The sequence below is a fragment of the Coenobita brevimanus genome, unplaced genomic scaffold (genome assembly GCF_032717465.1).
Source record: "Coenobita brevimanus isolate Jiangsu-jjx unplaced genomic scaffold, ASM3271746v2 jjx.HiC_scaffold_2778, whole genome shotgun sequence".
Classification (NCBI taxonomy): domain Eukaryota; kingdom Metazoa; phylum Arthropoda; class Malacostraca; order Decapoda; family Coenobitidae; genus Coenobita; species Coenobita brevimanus.
In genome coordinates this window covers 18,455-46,159 of record NW_027643739.1, presented here as the reverse complement: position 1 = coordinate 46,159, position 27,705 = coordinate 18,455, and the positions used below count along the sequence as shown (strand labels likewise).

At 42.8% G+C, this 27,705-nt stretch overlaps 1 protein-coding gene across 1 annotated transcript in view; it reads right to left on the bottom strand.

Moving 5' to 3' along the window:
• Positions 1-945: 945 nt before the first annotated feature.
• Positions 946-27,705, bottom strand: part of LOC145390056 (protein prune homolog 2-like) — a 38,030-nt gene continuing 11,270 nt past the window's right edge. Inside the window, exon 6 of the mRNA XM_080265132.1 lies at positions 946-961. Within this exon, the coding sequence (XP_080121258.1) occupies positions 946-961 (16 nt within the window). The remainder of the gene's footprint in view (positions 962-27,705) is intronic.

Genomic DNA, 27,705 nt, shown 5'->3' with positions numbered 1-27,705 from the left:
GGCGGCACTGCAACATTCCTAGAACTGAATGAGGAAAAAGAAGACTTTGCATTTTCCCATGCAGAGGCAGACACAATGATATTTTCTGCATATGCCAAGCTGCGCAGCAATGGCAGCACAGCACCTGTCATTGTTGACAGTGAAGACACGGATGTCTATGTTCTAGCAGCGTTTGTTTCTCATGATATCCAAGGTGAACTATACATAAAGCGAAAGAGAGCTCACATCAGCTGTCGAAACATGCTTGAGCCAGAAATTGCAAAGGTCATCATAGCTGCTCACATCATCACAGGCAGCGATCACACTTCTGGCTTTTACGGCCATGGCAAAAAATCAGTCATGAAGAAGCTTTTTGAAGACCCTGAAGCCCGAGAACTTTTGGTGAATGTAGGAAAGTGTTTAAATCTGGACGATGACACTAAAAGGGAAATGGAAACATTTGTGTTGACAAAAATATATGGAGAAAGTGCTGGCATCTCATGTGGACAAGCAAGGGCATCAAAGTGGAGGAAACAAAAGAGGAAAAGTACCGTCACTCTTCCACCTGACCAGGATTCGCTAACAAACCATTTACAGAGAACCAACTACATCACTTCCTGTCAGATACATTTCAGAAACAAAGACCACCCATCTCCTATTTCCCATGGTTGGGAACTAAGGAGTGGGAGGTGTCGACCAATTCGTCACACCCTTCCACCTCTGATACAGCAAGCTCAGTGTGCTGCTAGAGAAGACAGGGATCCACAGAGAAGACGAACAGATTGTGATGGCGAGGAAAGTGGCAGTGAAACTGATGATGGCCAAAGTGAGTTTGGACAGTCAACTGACTCAGATGAGGATATTTAGGTGAATCTTGCCTTTCGTGTGACTTGTTAATAATAAGTACATATTCATCTATAAATGTAAATATTTATTTGAACTTTTTATAATGTAATATGTCTGAAATTAATTGCAATATGGCCTGTGTTCAAGATCAAGTAATCTTGGAAATATAACACATGTAAGCACTCACACACACACACACACACACACACAAATCAATTGTATATTTTGCTTCTTTATGACAGATGATTTCATTTGACACCGGTTTCAACCTGATCAGATGCCTTTGATGAAAAAATGCAAAAATGATGTTATAATCCAAATATGACGTTACATCTCAATATCATATATTCGTAAGTCAGTAAAAATGTAATTTTCAACATTAATTTATCCTTGGCTTTGAGTCATAATTTTAAGGAAGTATGTGATATTTTGTTTTTGCCTTTTTTGCTTATCATTGAATGTCAGCCATCTTGGAATTTCTCCTCTACCAGAGTTAGCCCACCATTTTGAGAGGGACATGGGAGCTAAAATGTTTAATTAACATCTAAAGATCATGAAAATATAATAAAACCTTCCTTTCAAAGCCACGGTCACGGGACTTTTTTATTTGACCCTACTATAGGCATTATCATTAGCTCTCATCATTAGGCATTATCATTATCAACAGCTCTGCCTCCTTTTCCCACCCAAGGATGGGGTGAGGAATTCTCAATTAAAATTTCATAAGTAGGGGAGCAACTGTAATACTCTGTACATCTCAACTTGGCTAAGAGTGATTTAGAAAGGATGGAAAGTCATAGTATTGCCATCCTTGTCTTACTATGCTTCAGGGCTTTGGGGATTGGCCTGCAAATGACACAAATCTTTGCCAAGTCAAGGTGGACAAACCAAAAATTTTCTAACTCACTTTTCAGAAGGGCGGTAATAGCTGTAGTTGTAGTGGTAGGTGTAGTAGTAGCAGCAGATAAGATTTGAAGACAGATGGCCTAGGGTAACCTCTTCTGACCAGTTAATTTCCCCACAGGGTAAAGGCCACTGTGTCACAAGGAGCCTGCAGCACCAACCCCAATGTAGCATTGTTGCCCATCGCAGCATCGACATCAATCGCAGCATCACTAACCCCATCGCAGCATCGACATCAATCGCAGGATCACTAACCCCATCACAGCATCGACATCAATCGCAGGATCACTAACCCCATCGCAGCATCACTAACCCCGTCGGCAGTGGTAACACCAACACAGCAACAACGGAAACATCAACACAAGTTTCACAGGCAGCCCCTGAAAAGGTGGCAGGTTTTTAGGAGATAATCTCAGGTCTGTTGATAATTTAACTCTTTGTCTGTGGAGGTGTTCAATACAGATCTTAGTTAACCCTTAATGTATTGGTGCTGGAGTGGCACTACTAGGATGAAAGGGGGGAGATTGCCTTCCCTATCCCCCAACAGGAGAAAGGTGGACTACAGAAGGGTAACTCAGCCTGCCATCCACTGAATTCATATTCTGATGGGCCTGGGGTTGCAACTACTACAGCTACTAGTACACGAGAACAAATATGAACAAATCCATTTGACATCATTTGTCTGGCTCAATTCCCTGGTAATAGTCCCTCATGTACTTCCTTATTCCCAGAAAGGAAGATTGTGGACTGCAGCAGAACATGACAATCCTATGGTTCTGCATTATTTACATAATTCTTAACGACTAGTATTATTCTTGTGTTACTCTTTTGTTACTACTCAAGACTGAATATGAAAAGATAGCAGTTTAGATAAATAGGTAGTAGGAAACGGGGTTGTACATAGACTTAATTTCTTCACAGAGAGGGCTGTCTCCTAATATGAATAAAACAGTCTGGTGGTAGCAAGTATAAACTACATGACATCAGCAGAAGGCCCCATACTACAGGTCCCTTTGGCAAAATAAAAGATGTCACAGCCAAAAGAAAAAAAAAAATCCTGCACTTTTCCCCCCATGTAAGATGAGGTACTTTAACTAGTTATAATAATAATAATAATAATCTATCTATCTATCTATCTATTGCCAGACGCCTCCATCCCGTTTGGGGTGGCCACAAACAAATCGCCTCCAAGCCCCCGTCCCCCGCCATTTCACTCCCCTGCTCTCAACTCACACCCCCCTCCCTCATATACCTCTCCACCCCATCTCTCCATCTCATCCTCGGCCTCCCCCTCCCTCTTTCCCCCTCCATCTCACTCACATACACTCTCTTCGTCAGTCTTTCACCCTCCATCCTCTCCACATGGCCAAACCACCTCAGTGTGTTCCTCATAACGCTTCCAATCACATCCACATCAACACCGCAACGCTCCTTTATATCCTCATTCGTCAGCCTGTCTCTCCATGTGACTCCACAGGCTCCTCTTAAATAACTCATTTCCACGGCTCTCACTCTTGACTTGTGTCCTTCCAACAACATCCAAGCTTCACTTCCGTACGTTAGAGTTGGTATCACAATACTGTCATGTAGTAACTTTTTCACTTCCATGCTCACTTCCCTGTTTCTTATCACTGCTTTCAAAGAACCAGCAACCTTTCTTCCCTGCTGTACCCTTTCAAGCACTTCACCCTCCAAACCTCCATCCTTACTCATCACACTACCCAAGTACTTAAACGTACTCATATTTTCCAATTCCTCACCATCCAACCTCGCTGTACATTCACTGACTTCACCTCTCTCAAAGACCATCACTTTACTCTTCCCTACATTCACCTTTAGATTCCGTTTCTTATACACTCTCTCAAACTCATCCACCAAGCCTTGCAGCTCCCCTTCGACTTCACCCAACAACACAGTATCATCTGCAAACAACAGTGCAGGGAGTTTCCAAACACTATCCTCTCTCACCAGGGCCACTCCAACATCAACTACCCTACCTTGTACCTCTTTTATTACCCCATCCATGTACAGATTGAACAACCATGGAGACATGACACATCCCTGTTTCAACCCAACTTTCAAAGAGAAAAAATCACTTAGTTCACCATCCACATGCACTGCAGCCTTCGCACCATCGTACATACTCTTCACAGCATTCAACAACTTCCCATCTACTCCATATATTCTTAACACTTTCCACAATCCTAGTCTATCCACCCTGTCATATGCTTTCTCCAAATCCATGAAAGCCGCATACAATTTCTTTCCCTTCTCTAAAAACTTTTCCACTAAAGATATGAGAATGAATATCTGATCTACACAACCTCTTCCCTTCCTAAAGCCTCCCTGTTCTTCTCCAACTAATTTCTCTGTTCTTTCTCTAACTCTGTCAATAAGTATCCTACCATACACTTTTCCTATTATACTAAGAAGACAAATGACCCTATGATTACCACACACTTCTTTTTCCCCTTTTCCTTTGTACAAGGGAATAATTATACCCGACTTCTAATCCTCTGGGACTCTACCTTCCTCCCAGGCCAATCTGCACATCTTCCACATCCATTCTACTACTATCTCTCCCCCATGCTTCAGCATTTCACCACACACTCCATCAATTCCTGGGGCTTTCCCTGATTTAACTTTCTTCATTGCTTCCACAACTTCTGTCCTACTGATTTCTTCATGTCTTCTCACCTCCCTCCTTCTCCCAGCCACTTATACTCGCATTACTTCCATCCTCCACGTTCAACAATTCCTTAAAGTATTCTCTCCATCTGCTCACTTTTTCTCCCTTCTCCACTAGTAATCTACCATTTTTATCTTTCACTCCCCTGCTAACTTCACTTCCACCCTGTCTTACTCTTTTCACCTCTTTCCAGAACATTTTCTTACAGTCCCTCCACTTTACACTCAAATTCCTTCCAAATTCCTCATCCACTCTCTTCTTACTCTCTCGTACTAATCTTTTCACCTCTCTCTTTCTTTCTACATATAACTCTCTCTTCCGCCTCTCAACTTCTTCCACGCCCCTATTTCTCATCCATTCATTGCATGCTTTCTTCTTTTGTGCCACAGCCCGTTTCACCTCTTCAGTCCACCACGCTGTTCCTTGCACCCCCCTCCGTCTTCTCTTCCTTCCACACACCACATCACATGCTGCACATATTCCTTCTGTAAATATTCTACACACACCTTCCACGTCCCCCATCTGCTCCAATTCATATTTGCCCAATCGTTCCTCCACTTCTCTCTTACACTCTGCCTTTTTCTCATCCTCTTGTAACCTTTCCACTCTCCTTGCAACTACTCCTTCCTCTCGTCTTTCCCTTCTTCTATTCCTCCATCTTACTTGAACTTTAATTCTGGCCACCACCAAGTAGTGGTCAGAAAGTCCACTCCCCCAACCTCTATAAACTCTTGACTCAATATACATCTTCGCATCCTTTCATCCACACACACATAATCAATCATTGCCTTCCTTTCACTCAGTTCACCACCCACCCTTCTCATCACTCGCCATGTATACCTGTGGATCATTTTATGCCTGACGAGGGTATTGGCTATCAAAAACCCCCTCCCAGCACAAATGTCCACTACCGCACTCCCATTCTCATCTACCTCAGCAGGCACACCCCACTCACCAACTATTCCATCCACCTTCACATTCCCAACTTTACCATTCATATCACCAATCAAAAACACTCTCTCATTCCTTCCAAACTTTTCCATGCACACTTCTACATTTGTCCAGAACTCTTCTCTCACTCTTCTAGCACGATCTTGCGTTGGCGCATACACACACACAATCGCCCACATTTGTATTCCAACTTTCAACTTTACCCACACAATCCTTGATCCAACTGATCCATACTGTCTTATGCTCCTCTTCCATCTTTTACTCACAACTATACATACTCCTTCCTTTGCCCTCTCATTCTCACCTACTCCAGCACATATACCCCATCCATACTCCCATTCTCTCACACTTTCTCCTCTCTATTTTGTTTTAGTTATTCCACATACATCCACTTTCGCATCCTCAAGCACCTGGACAATCTCTCTCTCTTTCACCTCATCATTTTCTCCCCTTACATTCCAAGTTATATTATTATAATAATAATAATAATAATAATAATAATAATAATGATAATAAATCATCCATCATCCAATCCTACACCGGCCAATGAGGCAAGCTGGTCCTAACATTTAAGATGACAGTGACCAGCCTCACTCATCCCTGAATGGCATTACGTGAGCAATAAACTCCAACCACCCCTTGGATATAAACCTTCACCAGCTCAATCCAACTGGAACATCACAATTACCCACCAAGTCACAAGGCACAAAAATTTCGTTATATGATTACCATCCAGCACAGTAAATGTTTCCCTGGTGTACAGGAAACCATTTGGCTTGTCACTCAGTGTAGAGTCACCCACAGGCAGAAGGAAGGGGAAAGAATGAAGGAAAGAAAGACAGAAGAGGGGGTGTAAAGTCACCTGTAAGCAGAAGGATGAAGAAAGAATTAAGGAAAGAAAGAGAGAAGAGGATGGAAGGAAAGAAGGATGGAGGAGAGGAAAGGGCAGACCCCCGAGAGCAGCTCTACATCGAGTGAGTGGATGGTGAGCGCTCCCACCTACCAAAAATAATAATAATAGTAATAATAATAAGTACTTTAATAACCCTGTCTCCCGCCATTTCACTGATCCCCCCCTCTCATATACCTCTCCATTCCTACCTTATCCTCAGTCTCCCATTCCTTCTCCCTCAACTCCCTATGCCAAATGAGGAGGATGGTGGACCATAGGAGAAAGGGAACTTCTGGTTTCCTGTCCAGGCAGCTGGCTGGTATTAACGTGGCAGCTGGTTGGTATTAATTTGGCTTTCTTCTCCCCCCCTGCTCCCTCTCTGTAGGCGGTTTCCATGGCTCAGTCAACTCACACACCTGAAAATATACTATACATTAGTTCTTTCCTTTCAAACCTTAATTAACAAAAGTAGCTTGTTGGCAGCAAGAACATTATCATCTGGAGACAACATGAGTTAAATAACTTGGCAATACCAAATGCAAGATGTTTTCAATAATAATTCATCCATTATCCATCATCCAATCCTACATTGCCCCATGTGGAGCATAGGAGCACGGGGCTAGGTAATTGGTCCCGACATTTAAGATGAGAGTGACCAGCCTCACTCATCCCTGAGTGGCATTACATAAGCAATCAACCCCAACCATCCCTTGGATATAAACCTTCACCGGCTCAATCCAATTGGAACATCACAATTACCCACTAAATCACCAGGCGCCAAAATTTGGTTATATGGTTACAACCCAGCATAGTAAATGGTTTCCTGGTGCACAGGAAACCATTTGACTTGTCACTCAGTGTAGTCACCCACAGGCTGAAGGAAGGGGAAAGAATGAAGGAAAGACAGAAGAGGGAATGTAAAGTCACCCAGAGGCAGAAGGACAAGGAAAGAATGAAGGAAAAAAAGACAGAAGAGAATAGAAGGAAAGAAGGATGGAGGAGAGGAAAGGGCAGACACCCGAGAACAGTGCTACATCGAGTGAGTGGATGGTGAGCGCCCCCACCTACCACAAATAATAATAATAGTAATAATAATAACTACTTTAAGAATAACGAGAACTACTCAAAGTCTCAATGGCATGCCTAATGGGCCACATCCCCACACATCATTCAAGCCCCTGAAATCCTGATACCACAACACAGGCATAACTATCCACACACAGAAGGAGGCCGTAGCACGGGACGAACAGGGTAGTACTCCCGAGGGGAATGGGAATGCTGGTGATAGGAAGAGCTGGAGCTCCTGTTTCACTAGCTATCTAACCATCCCCCTTTGCTGACCTTTTCAGTGTGACAGTAACATGGAGAGTAGACCAGCATACTCTCCCAAACATTTCCTCTATCTATGCACTACACCACATGCACTTTACATTTCATACAACGTATCCCACTACGTTACAGGGGTTGGCGCCAGCAAGGGCATGCGGCCAGAAAACTTCGCCCCCGTTACCTAGTGGCGGACTTCTGGGGGGAGGCGTGGCGGGGGTTCCGCCGGCATAGATCATGGGTCCAGGGTGAGATGGGGCTCAGGCCTGTGCTAGAGGGTACAGGGCATTGCGGTTCTCAGGCTGCCGCTTACGCCCAATAGAGAGGGGCCCGAACCTGGGAGTAGCGCCCCAGGAGGCTGCCCTATCAGTGGGTGTATAATGGCGGGATAGTTGCAGTGCCAAGACGCGCTTGGAGGGTGTCCCTGCAGCTGTCCTGGCAGGGTGCCCCGAGGCCAATACCACAGCCACTGGTAAGCTGGTGGGCTAGGGGTCCCAAATCCATTGCCTGGACCTGGGACTGTGCAGTGAGTGGGACCTGTGCTGTGTCTGTCCCCCTTTATTAACACTGAAGATGACAAAACAAAATAAGTTTCAAAGCAAGCCTGAGGACAGTAAATCAACCATGGGGATGAGGGTGGGTTCATGGAATGTGGGAAGTTTGAGGGGAAGAGCAGGGGAAGTCGTTGAGGCATTCAGTAGGAGGTGGGTGGATGTGGCGTGTTGGCAGGAAGTCCGGTACAGAGGTGGATCAGCCAGAAAGATTGTTGGGAAGGACTGTTGCTATAAGTTGTTTTGGCAGGGGGGGACAGACGGATATGGAGGTGTTGGTGTGATGGTTGCGGAGAAATGGGTGGAATATGTTATGAATGTTTTGAGTAAGCGATAGGTTATTGGTAGTGAAAATTCCGTTGGGAAGAAAGATAGCTGCGATTATATCGGCATATGCTCCACAGGTATTGTCATTATTGTATGTTTAAGCCTATGAACATCCTCATCCTTCACTGCCCAGGTCTCACGTGCCACATACAAAGATCCTTTAGCACTGAGGGAGAGCCCTCTCAATGTCAGGAGGCAACAGCTCCCTGAACTTCCTCCAGCCACTCCTTATCCTAGCCACACAGCTAACACCAGCTCCACCTCCAGCACATAACATGTCCTTTAAAAAAAAAAAAAAAAAAAATCGTCAGACGTGAAAGAATTGAACTTGCTGGTGAATCTCTTGAGTGTGTGGAAGAGTTTTGTTATTTAGGAGACATGTTGTGTGCTGGAGGTGGGGCTGGAGCTAGCTCTGTGGCTAGGGTGAGAAGTGGTTGGAAGAAGTTCAGGGAGCTCTTGCCTCTCCTGACATTGAGGGGGCTCTCCCTACGTGCTAAGGGGTCTTTGTATGCAGCGTGTGTTAGGAGTGTAATGCTGTATGGCAGTGAGACCTGGGCAGTGAAGGAGGAAGACATTCGCCGGCTCAGACGTACAGAAATGACAATGATTAGGTGGATGTGCAGTGCGTCCCTGCGTCCAAGGCCTGGAGGGGCTGGGTTTACAATGGAAGAGTTGAGAGGTAGGATGGGACTGGAGTGTATTGGTGTTGTGATGAGGAGAGGTAGATTGAGGTGGTTTGGACATGTGGAGAGGATGGGGGATGATAGTTGGGTGAGGAAGGTGAGAAGTGTTAATATTGGGGGTGGGGTTATGAGGGGTAGACCGAGAAAGACATGGGACGAGGTCATTAAGTGTGACCTTAGGGTTAAGGGACTGAACAGGGAGGCTGCAATGGATCGTGCAGCATGGAGAGCCGCCATTAGGTGACCAAGGCTGACACATGCAAGCATGTTGGAGCCTTTAAAAACGAAAAAAAAAAAAAAAAACACTCAACAGCAAGACTAATCCTTTCATGCCTGAAATCTCCATATGCTCCCCCCCACACACTGCACACACCATGTCAGCATTTTTCAGTCTACCTCTAACACCACATACACAGCCTCTCACCAACACTGAACAAGTTGTAATTCCTTCCCACACCCTAGTGGTAATCCACACATGGCCACACTCCCTCAGCTTTGACAGTACCACCACCAGTCCTAGATACAATCACCCTTGGTTACTAGTCGTATCGACCCTCCAATCACACAACACACTGCCATCAAGTGAGACAAAAGGGAACAGGGATCTGTCAGGTTTGATAACATGCTATAACAAATTTAACAGACAATGGAGAAAGTTGCCTTCATGAGGTGGCAGTCTCCTTGGTTATGGCTACTAGTCATATCAATGTGCTATAGCAATACACTGTACAGGTACAGGAGGCTTGCTTTCATGTGTCTCCTTGGTTACTAGTCCTGCAGGTGGTAGGTGACTGTGATCATCCACTCACTTGATATACAGTGCAACCTCTTAAATTCGAAGTTCTTGTGTCCTTTTGGAAGTTTTGATAAATTTGACCTTTTAATAAAGCATTTCTGTGGCTGTCTTAATTCTCATGGTTTAGACATGCTTTTGACACAAGCTTTGTTGTCTGGGCTAACTAGCTGGCTTCAGGCATCCTATTTACCATTGCTAACACTACCATTTATCTCATCTCTTAACTCAAGGATCAGTACAATAATCGCTACTAACCAAGATGTGTTTCTTTCACATTTCCTTTCTTCATCTTGTGTATGTCCCCTTGTTCTAAAACACTTAGCAGTTCTATTCATATTTAACATCAATCAGTAAGTTGCAAGGGACAGTAATTATGCATTCATTTATTTACGTAAAAACTACATTACTGAACATGAATATTTACATCTTTCAGCAACCACCATCCACTCCTTGATGTAGCACTGCCCACTATCTCCAGTACTTTTGTTTCTGTCCTCCTCTCTCCCTGTTTCTCACATCTTTCCTGTCAATTTTTATTACTCCTTCCTTTTCAGGTGGCTTTACATTGAGTAAATGCCTAATGACTTTGAGTAACATGCCTAATGGCTTTCTGTAAGCCAGAAAACCATTTACAATGCTGGATGGTAACCATATAACCAACCCATACGTGATGCTACACTTCACATACTGTGCACTGATTACACAGTTTATTTTATGACATTTTATGATACGTACAATTACTGCCAGTCTGCATTACTATAATCTTGCAGAAATATTGCAATCTCAGTGATGAAATACTTAAGTACATGTGTGTGTGTGAAAAAAAATGGACGATGATGGTGGTGGTTTATATCTGCTCAAAAATAGATTGCACAGTGGTTTAACACTGATGCAAATGATCTATTAGAATTACACTAAGACTGCTGCCTACCAACAATCATGCTTCAGTCAAAAGTGAATAAATCATTCAAAAGTGAATCAGTTGATGTCTGACAAGTGGTGTTGCATGGTGTTGTGTGATAAAGGAATATTTACCATAATTCCACTCCAAAACTTAAAAACCTTATCACACTGCTTTGTAATGTCATACACTGTCAGGTTTAACACCACCGCTATCTTTGACAACACCTGCAATGAGTTATTTACTCTAGTTTCAGTTGGTACAGCACTGAGAACTGTCAAATTTGTCATACATGGTAGTTTCCATCACCAATCATTTCACAACACACACACTAAGTACTTGTGGCTGCATTCTTATACTGCATCAGTTTTGTTCCCAGCACTGCACTAATTGGTAAAGCCAGGACACCCGTTTGAAGCCACAATTATGGTCAAATTTGGATATGATAAAACTGACTCAAATAAGAAAGAGCTTACCCAAGAGGAGGAAAGGAAATTATTATTATTATACACACTTTAACAATGTTGGGTGGTAACCATATCACCAAATAATGGGGTGATGAGGGGCCTGCTATGGTGCTCACGTTAACTGGATTATGCAAATGCAGCATCCATCCAGGAACCAAACCTCCACACTATTCAACGCACCTTGCCGTTGCAGGGCTCTGTCTGCCACAGGGGAACACTGATTCACTAAATGAGGTGGCAAGGCTGTTGCTTGCCTGTGGTTGATGGGTCTGCTTGGCCAGGCAGACTGGGGTTGATCAACAACGTACTTCAATTCACAATGCCATCAAACAAAACATGCCCCAATGCCCTCCCTTATCCTCCAAGGATGGTGGTGTACACGAGTCTCCTTGGTTACTAGTCTAATACCTTTCTATCATCCCATAAAGTAAAATGGTGGACAACAGGATAAGGGCCAATGCAGCCAGCAGACCAACATGTTCCTGTTCTCCTGGCCACAAAATACATCACTTCAGCACTACCATATAAACCAGCCAGGGAACACAATGACAATTACTGGGATTTAACGTACATGAAAACAGCACTTCTTCATGACTAGCATAAACGAGGACTTGCTGTACGCACAACTACAGTTCTTTCACTTAAACTTGGCCAAGACATATCCTTTGACAGCTGACTTAACTTAGTTCAGTAGCAAAGACACAATCACTGGCTCTACAACCTTTCCACTGCACTGCATGACTAACATCACTAATTTTGATCTAATACAGTATAGCTAAACACGATTCAAAGATGGTAATTTTAGGTCGTTGAAACCTTTCCACAGCACTTCTTCATGACTAGCAAGGTATTTTAAGGCCAAGTTAAAGCAAAATGATTGAGATGCAGTTTTAACACATTACCAATAACATATTCTTCTACCCAGCTGGCTTCTTTACCCAGCTGGCTTCATCTTGCCATCTTGATATCTTCATAGATCTTGTTGGATACCATCTGTTTCCTGCAAATACAACAACACATTAGTTATGTTTTTATCTACACCAACACCCACTAACCTACTCTACACCTACACCCACTAACCTACTCTACACCTACACCCACTGACCTAATCACACACACACACACACACACACACACACACACCTAACCTTCAAACACCAGCCAACTGGATTACCTAAACTCAAGATCACAAGTTTAAATTCTGTACCTAAACAACAAGAGCCTATCTGCACAGACTGCAGTCAATATTTAAGTTTCTCTTTCAAACTCAGAATGTGAAACTTGTATTAAAATGCCTCCTTATGGCCAAAACTGACAACTGTTTAATAATCAGCTGATGCAACAGCTGACCTATCAAATCAAATCAAAATTTCAAGCTGAGCAACTTTGTATTTCATAAGTCACTACAATGCTTCCTTAAAGTCAACCTGAAATGCACCCAATAGTCAGCTTAGGCAATGGCTGACATGATAAACCAACAAAAGTTCAGGCTGAGCAGCTTTGTATTTCATAAAATCACTCAAAGCTCTCCAAGAGCAGATATTTACACTTTCATTGGAGAGGGAAAAAAAAGTACCACTTCTAGACCTGTTAGCTTTGCCACAGATGAACAGACCTATTAATATTCCAAAGCACATCTGGCTGGACCACCTTAACCCACTACACCACCAGGCACCTACAATAAACACAGCAGCACAACCACCTGACACGAAGCATCAGCCAACACCACCTTAACCCACTACACCACCAGGCACCTACAGTAAACACAGCAGCACAACCACCTGACACAAAGCATCAGCCAACACCACCTTAACCCACTACACCACCAGGCACCTACAGTAAACACAGCAACACAACCACCTGACACATTCAAAGCATCAGCCAACACCACCTTAACCCACTACACCACCAGGCACCTACAGTAAACACAGCAGCACAACCACCTGACATTCCATCAGCCAGCACCACCTTAACCCACTACACCACCAGGCACCTACAGTAAACACAGCAACACAACCACCTGACACATTCAAAGCATCAGCCAACACCACCTTAACCCACTACACCACCAGGCACCTACAGTAAACACAGCAGCACAACCACCTGACACAAAGCATCAGCCAACACCACCTTAACCCACTACACCACCAGGCACCTACAGTAAACACAGCAGCACAACCACCTGACATTCCATCAGCCAGCATCACCTTAACCCACTACACCACCAGGCACCTACAGTAAACACAGCAGCACAACCACCTGACACATTCAAAGCATCAGACACCACCACCTTAACCCACTGAACGACTTAGACGATGGCCAGATTTAGAAAAATGGCAGAAACTGTAACCACTGCTAATACACCTAAAGATAATTCACCATACTCCCTGAGTGCTTTATCCATCTACATATATCTATTTATCTATATCTACTGAAGTAATTCTGGAGACTATTTCAAAGTCTGCATTACATGAGGAAGCTACTACAGTTCAAAAAAATCTTCCCAAACAAGAAATGAACAAAGTAAGGGAACCATTCAGTGCAAGATGCCTGGCCACTGCATTTAAGAGCATGTCACAGCAGGAAGCACCAATGAATCAGCACCAGGGAACCAGCACCAAGTCACACTGGCTACATGGCACCAAGACTGGCATGGAAGCAGCTTTGGCCATGAAACAGTTTGGTGTTAACGCACAAGAAGGAAGGCAGGATAGGGAGGAAGGAAGGATAGGGAGGAAGGGGAGGATAGGGAGGAAGGGGAGGATAGGGAGGAAGGGGAGGATAGGGAGGAAGGAAGGATGGGGCAGTGTTAATGGCAGGGCCTTAAACAATCCATGGCATAATACCAAATGTCTAGCCTGATAGTAGGGGGGAAATGTAGGCCCAAAAGAATTATGGAACTATCAAGAAAAGGTGGAACAGTAGAGGGAGGACAGGAAGGGGAGAGAAAGGAGATACAGTCACAGGCAGAAGGAGAAAGTCACAGGCAGAAGGAGAAAGACACAGGCAGAAGGAGAAAGACACAGGCAGGAGGAGAAAGACACAGGCAGAAGGAGAAAGACACAGGCAGAAGGAGAAAGACGCAGGCAGAAGGAGAAAGACACAGGCAGGAGGAGAAAGACACAGGCAGAAGGAGAAAGACACAGGCAGAAGGAGAAAGACGCAGGCAGAAGGAGAAAGACAGAGGCAGAAGGAGAAAGATGCAGGCATTTTGTAAAAAAAAAAAGTCAGATTAATTCAAACTTACACAGTACTTCCAATTCCCTGACTCCCCCAACATCTCCTCCTTAGTGATATATTTTTGGTTTTATTCTTGCTACTACTTGGCAATTTTTACAACTCAGGGGCTGGTACTCTTGAAGCACCTCCCCTAACACCTCTTCCTTATTGATTTATTGTTTTATTCTTGCCACCACCAGGCATTTTAAAACACAGGGAGGACTTACAGCTCTGATGGGGTTAATAAGGCTACATCTTCAGTTCAAAAAATACAGGATTAATAGACTGGAAATATTGCTATCGTATCGTTTATGCAGACTCTGGAAATACAGCTATCGTATCATTTATATAGACTCTGGAAATATTGCTATCGTATCGTTTATACAGACTCTGGAAATACAGCTATCGTATCGTTTATATAGACTCTGGAAATACAGCTATCGTATCGTTTATATAGACTCTGGAAATACAGCTATCGTATCGTTTATATAGACTCTGGAAATATTGCTATCGTATCGTTTAGACTCTGGAAATACAGCTATCGTATCGTTAATATAGACTCTGGAAATATTGCTATCGTATCGTTTAGACTCTGGAAATACAGCTATCGTATCATTTATATACACTCTGGAAATACAGCTATCGTATCGTTTATATACACTCTGGAAATACAGCTATCGTATCATTTATATATACTCTGGAAATATTGCTATCTTATCATTTATACAGACTCTGGAAATATTGCTATCATATCATTTATAATATAGACTCTGAAAATACTGCTATCATATTGTTTATATAGACTAAAATATTGTTATCGTGTTGTTTATATACAGCAGACTCTGGAAATATTGCTATCGTATCGTTTATATTCACTCTAGAAATATTGCTCTCGTATCATTTATATAGACTGGAAATACAGCTATCGTATCGTTTATATAGACTATGGAAATATTGCTATCGTATAGTTTATAGAGAGACTGGAAATACACCTATTGTATCGTTTATATAGACTGGAAATACAGCTATCATATCATTTATATAGACTGGAAATACAGCTACCGTATCATTTATATAGACTGGAAATACAGCTACCGTATCATTTATATATACTGGAAATACAGCTATCGTATCATTTATATAGACTGGAAATACAGCTACCGTATCATTTATATAGACGAAATACAGCTATCGTATCATTTATATAGACTGGAAATACAGCTATCGTATCGTTTATATAGACTCTGGAAATACAGCTATCGTATCGTTTATATAGACTGGAAATATTGCTCTTGTATCATTTATGTAGACTCTGGAAATATTGCTCTCGTATCATTTATATAGACTCTGGAAATACTGCTATCATATCGTTTATAAAGGCTCCAACATGCTTGAATGCGTCGGTTTTCACAACTTAATAGCAGCTCTCCACACTGCTCAATCTCTGGCAGCCTCCCTATTCAGTCCTAGCCCTGAGGTCACACCCTATGGCCTCTTCCCAGGTCTTTTTCAGTCTGCCTCTCACCCCTACCCTCAACCTTGCCACTTATCACCTTCCGCACCCAACTGTTACTCTCCATTAAAAATAAAATCAAGGCATCTGAGAGAAGACCAAGTACCAAAGGAATTTAGAAATCTGCATATACGACAAGGCTTTACTATCACACCACTGATTTCCCTAGATAAATAGCTAAGGAAGAGGTGTTAGGGAGCTTCCTTTTGAATGCAGGGGTCTCCAACTGACTTAAGTTTAACCCCTAAAATAAATCATTACAGAAGAGATGTCAGGGAGCTTCCTGTTGTGTGTTAATTTACTCCTGCCACAGCCAATGGTTTTATCCAGCTCTGGGGATATTTTATTTACTGATGGGGTAACAATGGCTATCTGTCTTCTGTTGCAAGTCTCCAAAGACTTAAAACTATATGGAAAAGTTAAGAATGAAACCTAAGGCACAAGGGGTGGCAGTGATCATTTCCTGGGATATAGTTGTTAGCACTGCCAATTTAACTGCAGCACACTTACTGCAAATAATTCCACTTAGCAAAATTGAGTTTTTAATGTTCTGCATGATTCTTGCAACTTTAGCTTTCTCAGCTATTTAAGCACAAGTTGCAGTGCATTTTGACTAACACCTACTGAGGCCAGTTCTGCAACCAACTGGCAATTAACAAAAGCAGCACCACAGCAAGATTTATAGAAAACTATACGTTATGTATGAAACACTCCACTGGCCCATCAATGGTTATTTCAACAGACTGGCACCTAAGTGAATATGTATAACATATTTAAATATACTCATCTTGTAGTATCCAGCCAAGTTGCTCCCCTTCATCACTGGTGGTGGTGGTGGTGGTGGTGGTGGTGGTGATGGTGGTTGATGTCTACCACCAGACACCCACCACAGCAGGGGTGGCCTCCTCTGCCATCAAGCTGCCCTCGTCATACTGCCCTAAAGTACAAACATGCTTTACAACTCCACCCTTGAACTACAATGCCAGTGCTACCTCAACCATCAACACTAGTTAAATCTTAGGCTGAAGAACATACTGAAGGCTGTATCAAACCAGCCATTTCAAGGAGTCTATCAGTTAATATTCTTGCCATACACATATGTACCTATCTCTCAGGAGGAGGATGGTGGACTGCAGAAGGGGAATTTTAGCATGAAGTCTCCTAGATTCATATCCAGATAAGCATGAACCCACAACTGAGTTAAGGGCTCTAGTAAGTAAGTTTCTCAGTGAAATACGTTAACACCCAAATATGCCTAGTAACCAATGCATTTATTCCTATACAGTATAATGCTACTTCCCTATTCAAGTTAGGTAAATGCAAACAGCAAACTAGCTAGGAACAATCTTCATTTTCCTTCATCCTGATCTTTTCCACCTAATGCTGGAGTGAGGAAGGGTGCAGAAAGGAAGGACAGGGAAAGAAATAATAGAGGAAGCACTTACATTTATACCTCAACATTTTTACCTGCCTAATGGAGCAGGAAAAGGGAACTTATTTCCTTCGTTCATTCAATTATAAAAACTCCAAGATGCTTCCATACATCAGCCTTGATCACCTAATGGCAGTTCTCCATGCTGCTTGATCTCTAGCAGCTTCTCTGTCCAGCCCTTTATCCCTGAGGACACTGACTTCATACCAGGTCTTTCAGTCTGCCTCTCAACTTTACCCTCCATGTTCACACCTCTCACCCTCCGCACCCAAATGTCATCCCCCTTCCTCTCCACATGCCCAAACCATCTCACTCTACCCCTCCTAATCACAACACCACTACACTCCAGTCCCATCCTTCTTCCCAAACCATCTCAGTCTACCCCCTTCACATCACAACACCAATACACTCCAGCCCCATCCTGCCTCACAAAACTATCTCAATCTACCCCTTAACTCTACCCTCAACACTCACACCTCTCCCCCGCTGCAGCCAGTTGCCATCCTTCATTCTCTCCACATGCCCAATGCAATGGACAGTAAATTTCTATGACTGCACCTCTGTAGATATATACTTTACCAATGCCTTCACCCACACTGGATAAAACTTAGGTCATAATGTACCAACTGTTCCCTAATCTTTCTTGCATAGTCTACTGTATAGTCTATTAACTGCTCTAACACCTGTATCTAAATGACTTGTTAATTATGCTAAAGAAGGGCTATGGCAGAGGTCGGCAACCTGCAGCTCAGAAGCCGCACGCGGCTCTTAGGACACTTTTGTGGCTCCAGGAGCTTCATAAATAACCATTTATTCTTTCAGACCAAAGGCATCATATTACACATGCAAGGCAACATTAGATTTTTCATTCAGCTTTGATAAGATCTATACTATAAGCAGATCAAACAATATCACCGTAATGTTTTGTTTAGATTTAGCATACTGCAGATTTCTATTTATGAGAATTTTCTGTATTGCGACTCCAAGAGTACTACATTTTTATGAAACAAAAGATCTATACTACAAGTAGATCAAATAGTATCACCGTAATGTTTTGTTTAGAATACTGCAGATTTCAGTTTCAGAATTTTTTGTATTGTGGCTCCAAGAGTACTTCATTTTTATGAAACTTTAAAACAAATGGCTCTTGTAGCTTTAAGGGTTGCTGACCTCTGCGCTATGGGAAAGGTGTACAGCCAAGGTAATGTCAATCTGGCATTAAGCTGTATCCCTCCACAAAAGGACAAAACGCTATACCAATTTATGGGCTAAGATCGGTGTTTCCATCTCAGATTTCTTAACCAAGGAAAAAATAATCTTGCCACTTAGCTATACTGTAGTCTGTCCTTCACCTGATGGAACTGGCCCACTCACAAATTTAGTACTTAATTGATTACAGTTTCATTAATTTTATAGTTATGGAGGTAGGAATGAGTCTCCTTGGTTACTGTATGTTTTCACTGGACATTACCACTCCCACATCAATACAGTGTGCTTGATGGAAATTCAGTTATATATCTATCTAATCTATCTATTGCCAGACATCTTAATCCTGTACGGTGTGGCCACAAATATCCTCCACACTGTCCTGTCCTCTGACATCCCTCCAACTCACACCACCCCTCTCATCTCCATCCCTCCAACTCACACCCTCCCTCCACCATATCTACCCACACTCCTCCCTCTTACACACATTCTCTCCCATATCTACTTGTATCTTCTCTCCATCCCTCCAACTAACACCCCCTCCCATCTCTCCACTCCATCCCTCCATCTCATCCTTGGCTATAATGTAAGAATGAGTGTCCTTGCTCAATTCAACCCTCCATAGTTACCTGCCTACACTAACAGACAAACAGGAGTGACAGAAAAGAGAAAGACAAAAGAGACAGATAAGACAGACAGATAAGAGACAGACATGAGAGAGTGACATGAGAGAAAAAGACAAGAGAGACAGACAAGAGACAGGAAAAACAGACAGGAGAGACAGGAGACAGTACTATACCCATCACAACAGATTTCAACCTCTCCAAGCAGTCGTGGCCCCTCTGCTACTCTGAGTTCTCCAGGCAGTCTCCCTTCACTCCTCTTGAACCGCCATCACGCTGCCATCTCTCTGGAACCCTGCTTTCTTGTACTTCACTTACACCCACACAAACCCAAGGCCGCCACAGGAACACCACTGCAATGATTGTAGGAACATAATACAAATTATTCACATTTAGAGTAGACAATTATACAGTATATAGCACAACTTCTACCTTGTACTTGGCCTATATTTTGCCTTATGCAGTCCATCTCACACAGTTCAGTGGCAGAACAAGGTAATGCTACAGACTACCCTTTCCACAGCACTTCTTCATGACTACCAACATTCTACTCATCTACAGTTACAATTCAAAATTCATGATGCTATGATATTTTAAACCAAAAAAGAAGGGCATAGCATCATATTCTAATAAAATTTTGTTACAGCCAGGTATTCAAAGTGAAAGTTGTTTTTATACCTATAGCCACTTCTGAATCAGTCACTCCTGCAAAAGAATACCACGATGTGTTTGCATTTGACGAGCTGTAGTTATAAGTTAGGAATGAGTCTCCTTGGTTACTATTCCAATTTACAACTACTAAAATCTGACTGGTCACTCCCACACAAAATATGAAGATGTGGTTGCATCTGACGAGCTGTAGTTGAGTAGATGAGTGCCACGCCTCCTCCCGGACAGTCAGCAGTAGGCTTGGGAATACTAATGATAGAATGTGTCTTAGGCAAGGCATTACGAATAATATCGATATCAGACTCATACAACTAGGTTTCAGTCAAGCACAATATGTCAAGCTCATGCTGATTTAGGGTTTCATTAATATAGTCTATCTTTTTACGGATAGAACGAATATTTAAAAGACCCATCCTTAACTGGTTCAAGAGAGACGTAGTCAGTTTTTTGAATGGTCAAAATTGGTGTTTTCAATCAATCTATTCCTATGAGAAATCATGATTGGACAGTCTCTACTTGATGCAAAATGGACAACCGACTTTTCAAGTTAAATAAGTGCTGTCAACCCTCATCATGTACTCCCCCATACAAATGTCATCCAATCATCATCTATCTGCTCAGCAATAAATCTAACACACACCAAAATGAGATACTGGTCTCTGGTTTGAATAAATCTACACTATCAGTCTACATATGGCCGGACGCCTTAATCCTGTAAGGGGTGGCCACAAACAAATTGCCTCCAAGTCGACCTGTCTCCTGCCATTTCACTGATCCCCCCCTCTCATATACTTCTCCATTCCTACCTTATCCTCAGTCTCCCCTTCCTTCTCCCTCAACTCCCTATTCCAAATGAGGAGGATGGTGGACCGTAGGAGAAAGGGAACTTCTGGTTTCCTGTCCAGGCAGCTGGCTGGTATTAACGTGGCAGCTGGTTGGCATTAATTTGGCTTTCTTCTCCCCCACTGCTCCCTCTCTGTAGGCAGTTTCCATGGCTCAGTCAACTCACACACCTGAAAATATACTATACATTAGTTCTTTCCTTTCAAACCTTGATTAACAAAAGTAGCTTGTTGGCAGCAAGAACATTATCATCTGGAGACAACATGAGTTAAATAACTTGGCAATACCAAATGCAAGATGTATTCAATAATAATTCATCCATCCATCCATCATCCAATCCTACATTGCCCCATGTGGAGCATAGAAGCCCGGGGCTAGGTAATTGGTCCCAACAATTATGATGAGAGTGACCAGCCTGACTCATTCCTGAGTGGCATTACATAAGCAATCAACCCCAACCACCCCTTGGATATAAACCTTCACCAGCTCAATCCAATTGGAACATCACAATTACCCACTAAATCACCAGGCGCCAAAATCTGGTTATATGGTTACAACCCAGCATAGTAAATGGTTTCCTGGTGCACAGGAAACCATTTGACTTGTCACTCAGTGAAGTCACCCACAGGCTGAAGGAAGGGGAAAGAATGAAGGAAAGAAAGACAGAAGAGGGAATGTAAAGTCACCCGTAGGCAGAAGGACAAGGAAAGAATGAAGGAAAGAAAGACAGAAGAGAATAGAAGGAAAGAAGGATGGAGAGGAAAGGGCAGACACCCGAGAACAGCGCTACATCGAGTGAGTGGATGGTGAGCACCCCCACCTACCACAAATAATAATAATAGTAATAATAATAACTACTTTAAGAATAACGAGAACTACTCTAAGTCTCAATGGCATGCCTAATGGGCCACATCCCCACACATCATTCAAGCCCCTGAAATCCTGATACCACAACACAGGCATAACTATCCACACACATGCATTTCATAAAAACCATCCAATAATCCATCCAACTTTTCAAGTTAAAAAAGAGCTGGCAACCCTCATCATGTACTCCCCATACAAATGTCATCCAATCATCATCTATCTGCTCAGCAAAAAATCAAACACACACCAAAATGAGATACTGGTCTCTGGTTTGAATAAATCTACACTACCTGTCTACCTATAGCAGGACGCCTTAATCCTGTAAGGGGTGGCCACAAACAAATTGCCTCCAAGTCACCCTATCTCCTGCCATTTCACTGATCCCCAACTCTCATATAGGCTACCTCTCCATTCCTACCTTATCCTCAGTCTCCCCTTCCTTCTCCCTCAACTCCCTATGCCAAATGAGGAGGATGGTGGACCGCAGGAGAAAGGGAACTTCTGGTTTCCTGTCCAGGCAGCTGGCTGGTATTAACGTGGCAGCTAGTTATTAATTTGCCTTTCTTCTCCCCCCCTGCTCCCTCTCTGTAGGCGGTTTCCATGGCTCAGTCAACTCACACACCTGAAAATATACTATACATTAGTTCTTTCCTTTCAAACCTTGATTAACAAAAGGAGCTTGTTGGCAGCAAGAACATTATCATCTGGAGACAACATGAGTTAAATAACTTGGCAATACCAAATGCAAGATGTTTATAATAATAATTCATCCAACCATCCATCATCCAATCCTACATTGCCCCACGTGGAGCATAGGAGCCCAGGGCTAGGCAACTGATCACAACATTTAAGATGAGAGTGTCCAGCCTCACTCATTCCTGAGTGGCATTATAAAAGCAATCAACCCCAACCACCCCCTGGATATAAACCTTCACCAGCTCAATCCAATTGGAACATCACAATTACCCACTAACCCACCAGGCGCCAAAATCTGGTTGTATGGTTACAACCCAGCATAGTAAATGGTTTCCTGGTGCACAGGAAACCATTTGACTTGTCACAAAGTGAAGTCACCCACAGGCTGAAGGAAGAGGAAAGAATGAAGGAAAGAAAGACAGAAGAGGGAGTGTAAAGTCACCCGTAAGCAGAAGGACAAGGAAAGAATGAAGGAAAGAAAGACAGAAGAGCATAGAAGGAAAGAAGGATGGAGAAAAAAGGGCAGACACCCGAGAACAGCACTACATCGAGTGAGTGGATGGTAAGCACCCTCACCTACCACAAATAATAATAATAACTACTTTAAGAATAACGAGAACTACTCTAAGTCTCAATGGCATGCCTAATGGGCCACATCCCCACACATCATTCAAGCCCCTGAAATCCTGATACCACAACACAGGCATAACTATCCACACACATGCATTTCATAAAAACCATCCAATAATCCATCCAACTTTTCAAGTTAAATAAGTGCTGTCAACCCTCATCATGTACTCCCCCATACAAATGTCATCCAATCATCATCTATCTGCTCAGCAAAAAATCAAACACACACCAAAATGAGATACTGGTCTCTGGTTTGAATAAATCTACACTACCTGTCTACCTATAGCAGGACGCCTTAATCCTGTAAGGGGTGGCCACAAACAAATTGCCTCCAAGTCACCCTATCTCCTGCCATTTCACTGATACCCAACTCTCATATAGGCTACCTCTCCATTCCTACCTTATCCTCAGTCTCCCCTTCCTTCTCCCTCAACTCCCTATGCCAAATGAGGAGGATGGTGGACCGCAGGAGAAAGGGAACTTCTGGTTTCCTGTCCAGGCAGCTGGCTGGTATTAACATGGCAGCTAGTTATTAATTTGCCTTTCTTCTCCCCCCCTGCTCCCTCTCTGTAGGCGGTTTCCATGGCTCAGTCAACTCACACACCTGAAAATATACTATACATTAGTTCTTTCCTTTCAAACCTTGATTAACAAAAGTAGCTTGTTGGCAGCAAGAACATTATCATCTGGAGACAACATGAGTTAAATAACTTGGCAATACCAAATGCAAGATGTTTTTAATAATAATTCATCCAACCATCCATCATCCAATCCTACATTGCCCCATGTGGAGCATAGGAGCCCAGGGCTAGGCAACTGATCACAACATTTAAGATGAGAGTGTCCAGCCTCACTCATTCCTGAGTGGCATTATAAAAGCAATCAACCCCAACCACCCCCTGGATATAAACCTTCACCAGCTCAATCCAATTGGAACATCACAATTACCCACTAACCCACCAGGCGCCAAAATCTGGTTGTATGGTTACAACCCAGCATAGTACATGGTTTCCTGGTGCACAGGAAACCATTTGACTTGTCACAAAGTGAAGTCACCCACAGGCTGAAGGAAGAGGAAAGAATGAAGGAAAGAAAGACAGAAGAGGGAGTGTAAAGTCACCCGTAAGCAGAAGGACAAGGAAAGAATGAAGGAAAGAAAGACAGAAGAGCATAGAAGGAAAGAAGGATGGAGAGGAAAGGGCAGACACCCGAGAACAGCACTACATCGAGTGAGTGGATGGTAAGCACCCTCACCTACCACAAATAATAATAATAACTACTTTAAGAATAACGAGAACTACTCTAAGTCTCAATGGCATGCCTAATGGGCCACATCCCCACACATCATTCAAGCCCCTGAAATCCTGATACCACAACACAGGCATAACTATCCACACACATGCATTTCATAAAAACCATCCAATAATCCATCCAACTTTTCAAGTTAAATAAGTGCTGTCAACCCTCATCATGTACTCCCCCATACAAATGTCATCCAATCATCATCTATCTCCTCAGCAAAAAATCAAACACACACCAAAATGAGATACTGGTCTCTGGTTTGAATAAATCTACACTACCTGTCTACCTATAGCAGGACGCCTTAATCCTGTATGGGGTGGCCACAAACAAATTGCCTCCAAGGCACCCTGTCTCCTGCCATTTCACTGATCCCACCCTCTCATATACCTCTCCATTCCTACCTTGTCCTCAGTCTCCCCTTCCTTCTCCCTCAACTCCCTATGCCAAATGAGGAGGATGGTGGACCATAGGAGAAAGGGAACTTCTGGTTTCCTGTCCAGGCAGCTGGCTGGTATTTACGTGGCAGCTGGTTGCTATTAATTTGGCTTTCTTCTCCCCCCCTGCTCCCTCTCTGTAGGCGGTTTCCATGGCTCAGTCAACTCACACACCTGAAAATATACTATACATTAGTTCTTTCCTTTCAAACCTTGATTAACAAAAGTAGCTTGTTGGCAGCAAGAACATTATCATCTGGAGACAACATGAGTTAAATAACTTGTCAATACCAAATGCAAGATGTTTTCAATAATAATTCATCCATCCATCCATCATCCAATCCTACATTGCCCCATGTGGAGCACAGGAGCCCGGGGCTAGGTAATTGGTCCCAACAATTATGATGAGAGTGACCAGCCTCACTCATTCCTGAATGGCATTACATAAGCAATCAACCCCAACCACCCCTTGGATATAAACCTTCACCAGCTCAATCCAACTGGAACATCACAATTACCAACTAACCCAACAGGTGCCAAAATCTGGTTATATGGTTACAACCCAGTATAGTAAATGGTTTCCTGATATAGACATAATTTCCATCAGTAACCTTCACAATGACACCAAGGTGTAATGTACAAAATAATTCGCTATGGAAAAGGTGTTAGGAAATCTCAAGTCACATATAATATGGCCCAAAAGCTTATGACATCTAACCTTCAATCCGATGACCTAACAGTAATGAGGGGGAAGTGAAGACTAAAGCTCACCCTTTCAATTAGGAAAGGTTGCTTCCTAAATGAATAAAATTGCTTGTCGGTATCCACACTATAATGAACCCCTTCAATACGATGTCTACTAGATTTAATTATTGCAACTACCACGAGATTTTATTCAACTTATGACATCTCAAAACTCTTCACCTTAAGTGGAACTGCCAAAACAGACAAAGAAAGAGACAGACGGAAGCAGAGACTAACAGAGAGACAGAGGCACAGGCAGAGGAAGATTTAGAGGAAGAGAGATTGGATCAGTTGCAAGGACAGGGAAAACTGAGGAGAGGAAATCAGGTAAGGAGAAGGGTAGAAGGACAGAGAGAGAGACTGAGACAGAGAGCAGGAGGCAGAGACAGAGAACATAATGCAGAGGTGAGTGCATGCAACTGAATGAGGTAAACGTGAGAGGATGCGGGGTTTGGAAGTGGACGAAATGGAACGATTCTTTCAGTCCAAAATGGAAGAGGCTGAAAAAGTGCGTAGGATGGGAGCAAGAAAGAGGAAGGAGAAAATAAGTTACTTAATGACCAAGTGTAAGATGGTGAATTGAAGTAGGAAATGCAAATGTGGAAGACAGGAAGACAAAAGATTATTAATGAGAAGCAGTGGAAAATAGTGATTTGAAAGCAGGAAATGCATACATGGAAGGCAAGACAATGCTTGATAGTGTCCTGGTACCAACACAGACGTCAGGCAGTGAAATCTGAACAGTGATAGCGAGGTAAACAAAGAATATTTACACTCCCACTATATTTTGCATTCTGAAGTAAGGCGAAGAGCTGTGAAATACAACACTTTATGTTTAAATTTTAACAACTGAACAGAAGACAGAGCTGTGAAATAACTATGCACCTCACATTTCAAGAAATATATTATATTTTAACTTTTTTTTTTAGCATAAACATATATTTTGGCTACTCAGAACTATCATACACGCTGAAATGTATGGGAATATACTGTTTGGTTTCAGTTTCATGGATGGGAGAGAGTTCGTTACCTTTCTGTTTGATTTAGTTCAGGAAGACAGCTGTTCAGGAGAGGAGCATAAACACCCCAAAGAGGAGAGAGAGAGAGAGAGAGAGAGAGAGAGAGAGTATATATTTTTCCTTATAGAAAACATCTCACACACCCGAAACACACACATATACACACTCAAACAGACAGACACACACACAAACTCAGACTTGTATACCGAACCGGCGAAACTTGGATTGTTACACCCGTAGACTCTCAGAGAGCATAATTTCTTATATAGCGATTTTATGGGCGACCGAAAGTTAGGTTAGGTCACTTTGGGCAGGGTTTGGTCTGATTAGATAATTTTTGGTTGGGTTGGGTTCAGATCGACTAGACATAGACGGATTAGGTTAGATTGCTTTAGAATAGCTCGGTTTTGATATATTTTGGGTTGGGTTCTATTGGGTTGGGTTAGGCTGGGTTAGGTTCGGTTGGATTAGGTTATCTGATGCTTGACTGGGTTTCGTTAGGTCGGGTATGGTATGGTTAAGTGAGACTGGATAGGATTACGTAGGGTTAGATGCGGTTAGGCTGCGTCAGAATTGGTTACGTTAGGTATGGGGAAGTTACGTGAGATAGTGAGGTTAAATACAATTAGACTGGGTTAGGTGAGGTTAAGTTAGATTAGTTTGGGTTATTTCAGGTTGAATTAGGTCACTCGAGGTTAGGCCAGGTTCAGTTCGAGCAAATATAGATAAGTTAGGCAAGACTGGCTTAAAATAAGACTCAGAAAGCGTTATAAACACAACCCCCTCCTCCCATCTGATTCTGTGACCTACGTTTTGGCTTCAGTCTTTCTCTCCCTATTTCACTCTCTCGTAAAAGTCTTGGTCCCTGTCGAAACGCCTAAATTTACTGCATTGTCAAAGTGGTTTATGCATTGCGGTCTTTTGTTGGTCGGTCCTTCCAAAGTCAAGTATCGCACGAGGTGGACGTGGTTCTGCGCGTGTGTGTGTGTGTGTGTGTGTGTGTGTGTGTGTGTGTGTGTGTTCGTGTGCGCTTGAAGCTGTGTGTACTTGAGTAATGCCCACATGCACACACAAAGGCCAGGACAGTAGTGTGTGTGTGTGTGTGTGTGTGTGTGTGTGTGTGTGTGTGTGTGTGTGTGTGTGTGCGTGCGCAAACGTGTGTACTTGGCTGATATCCACATGCATACACACAAAGGC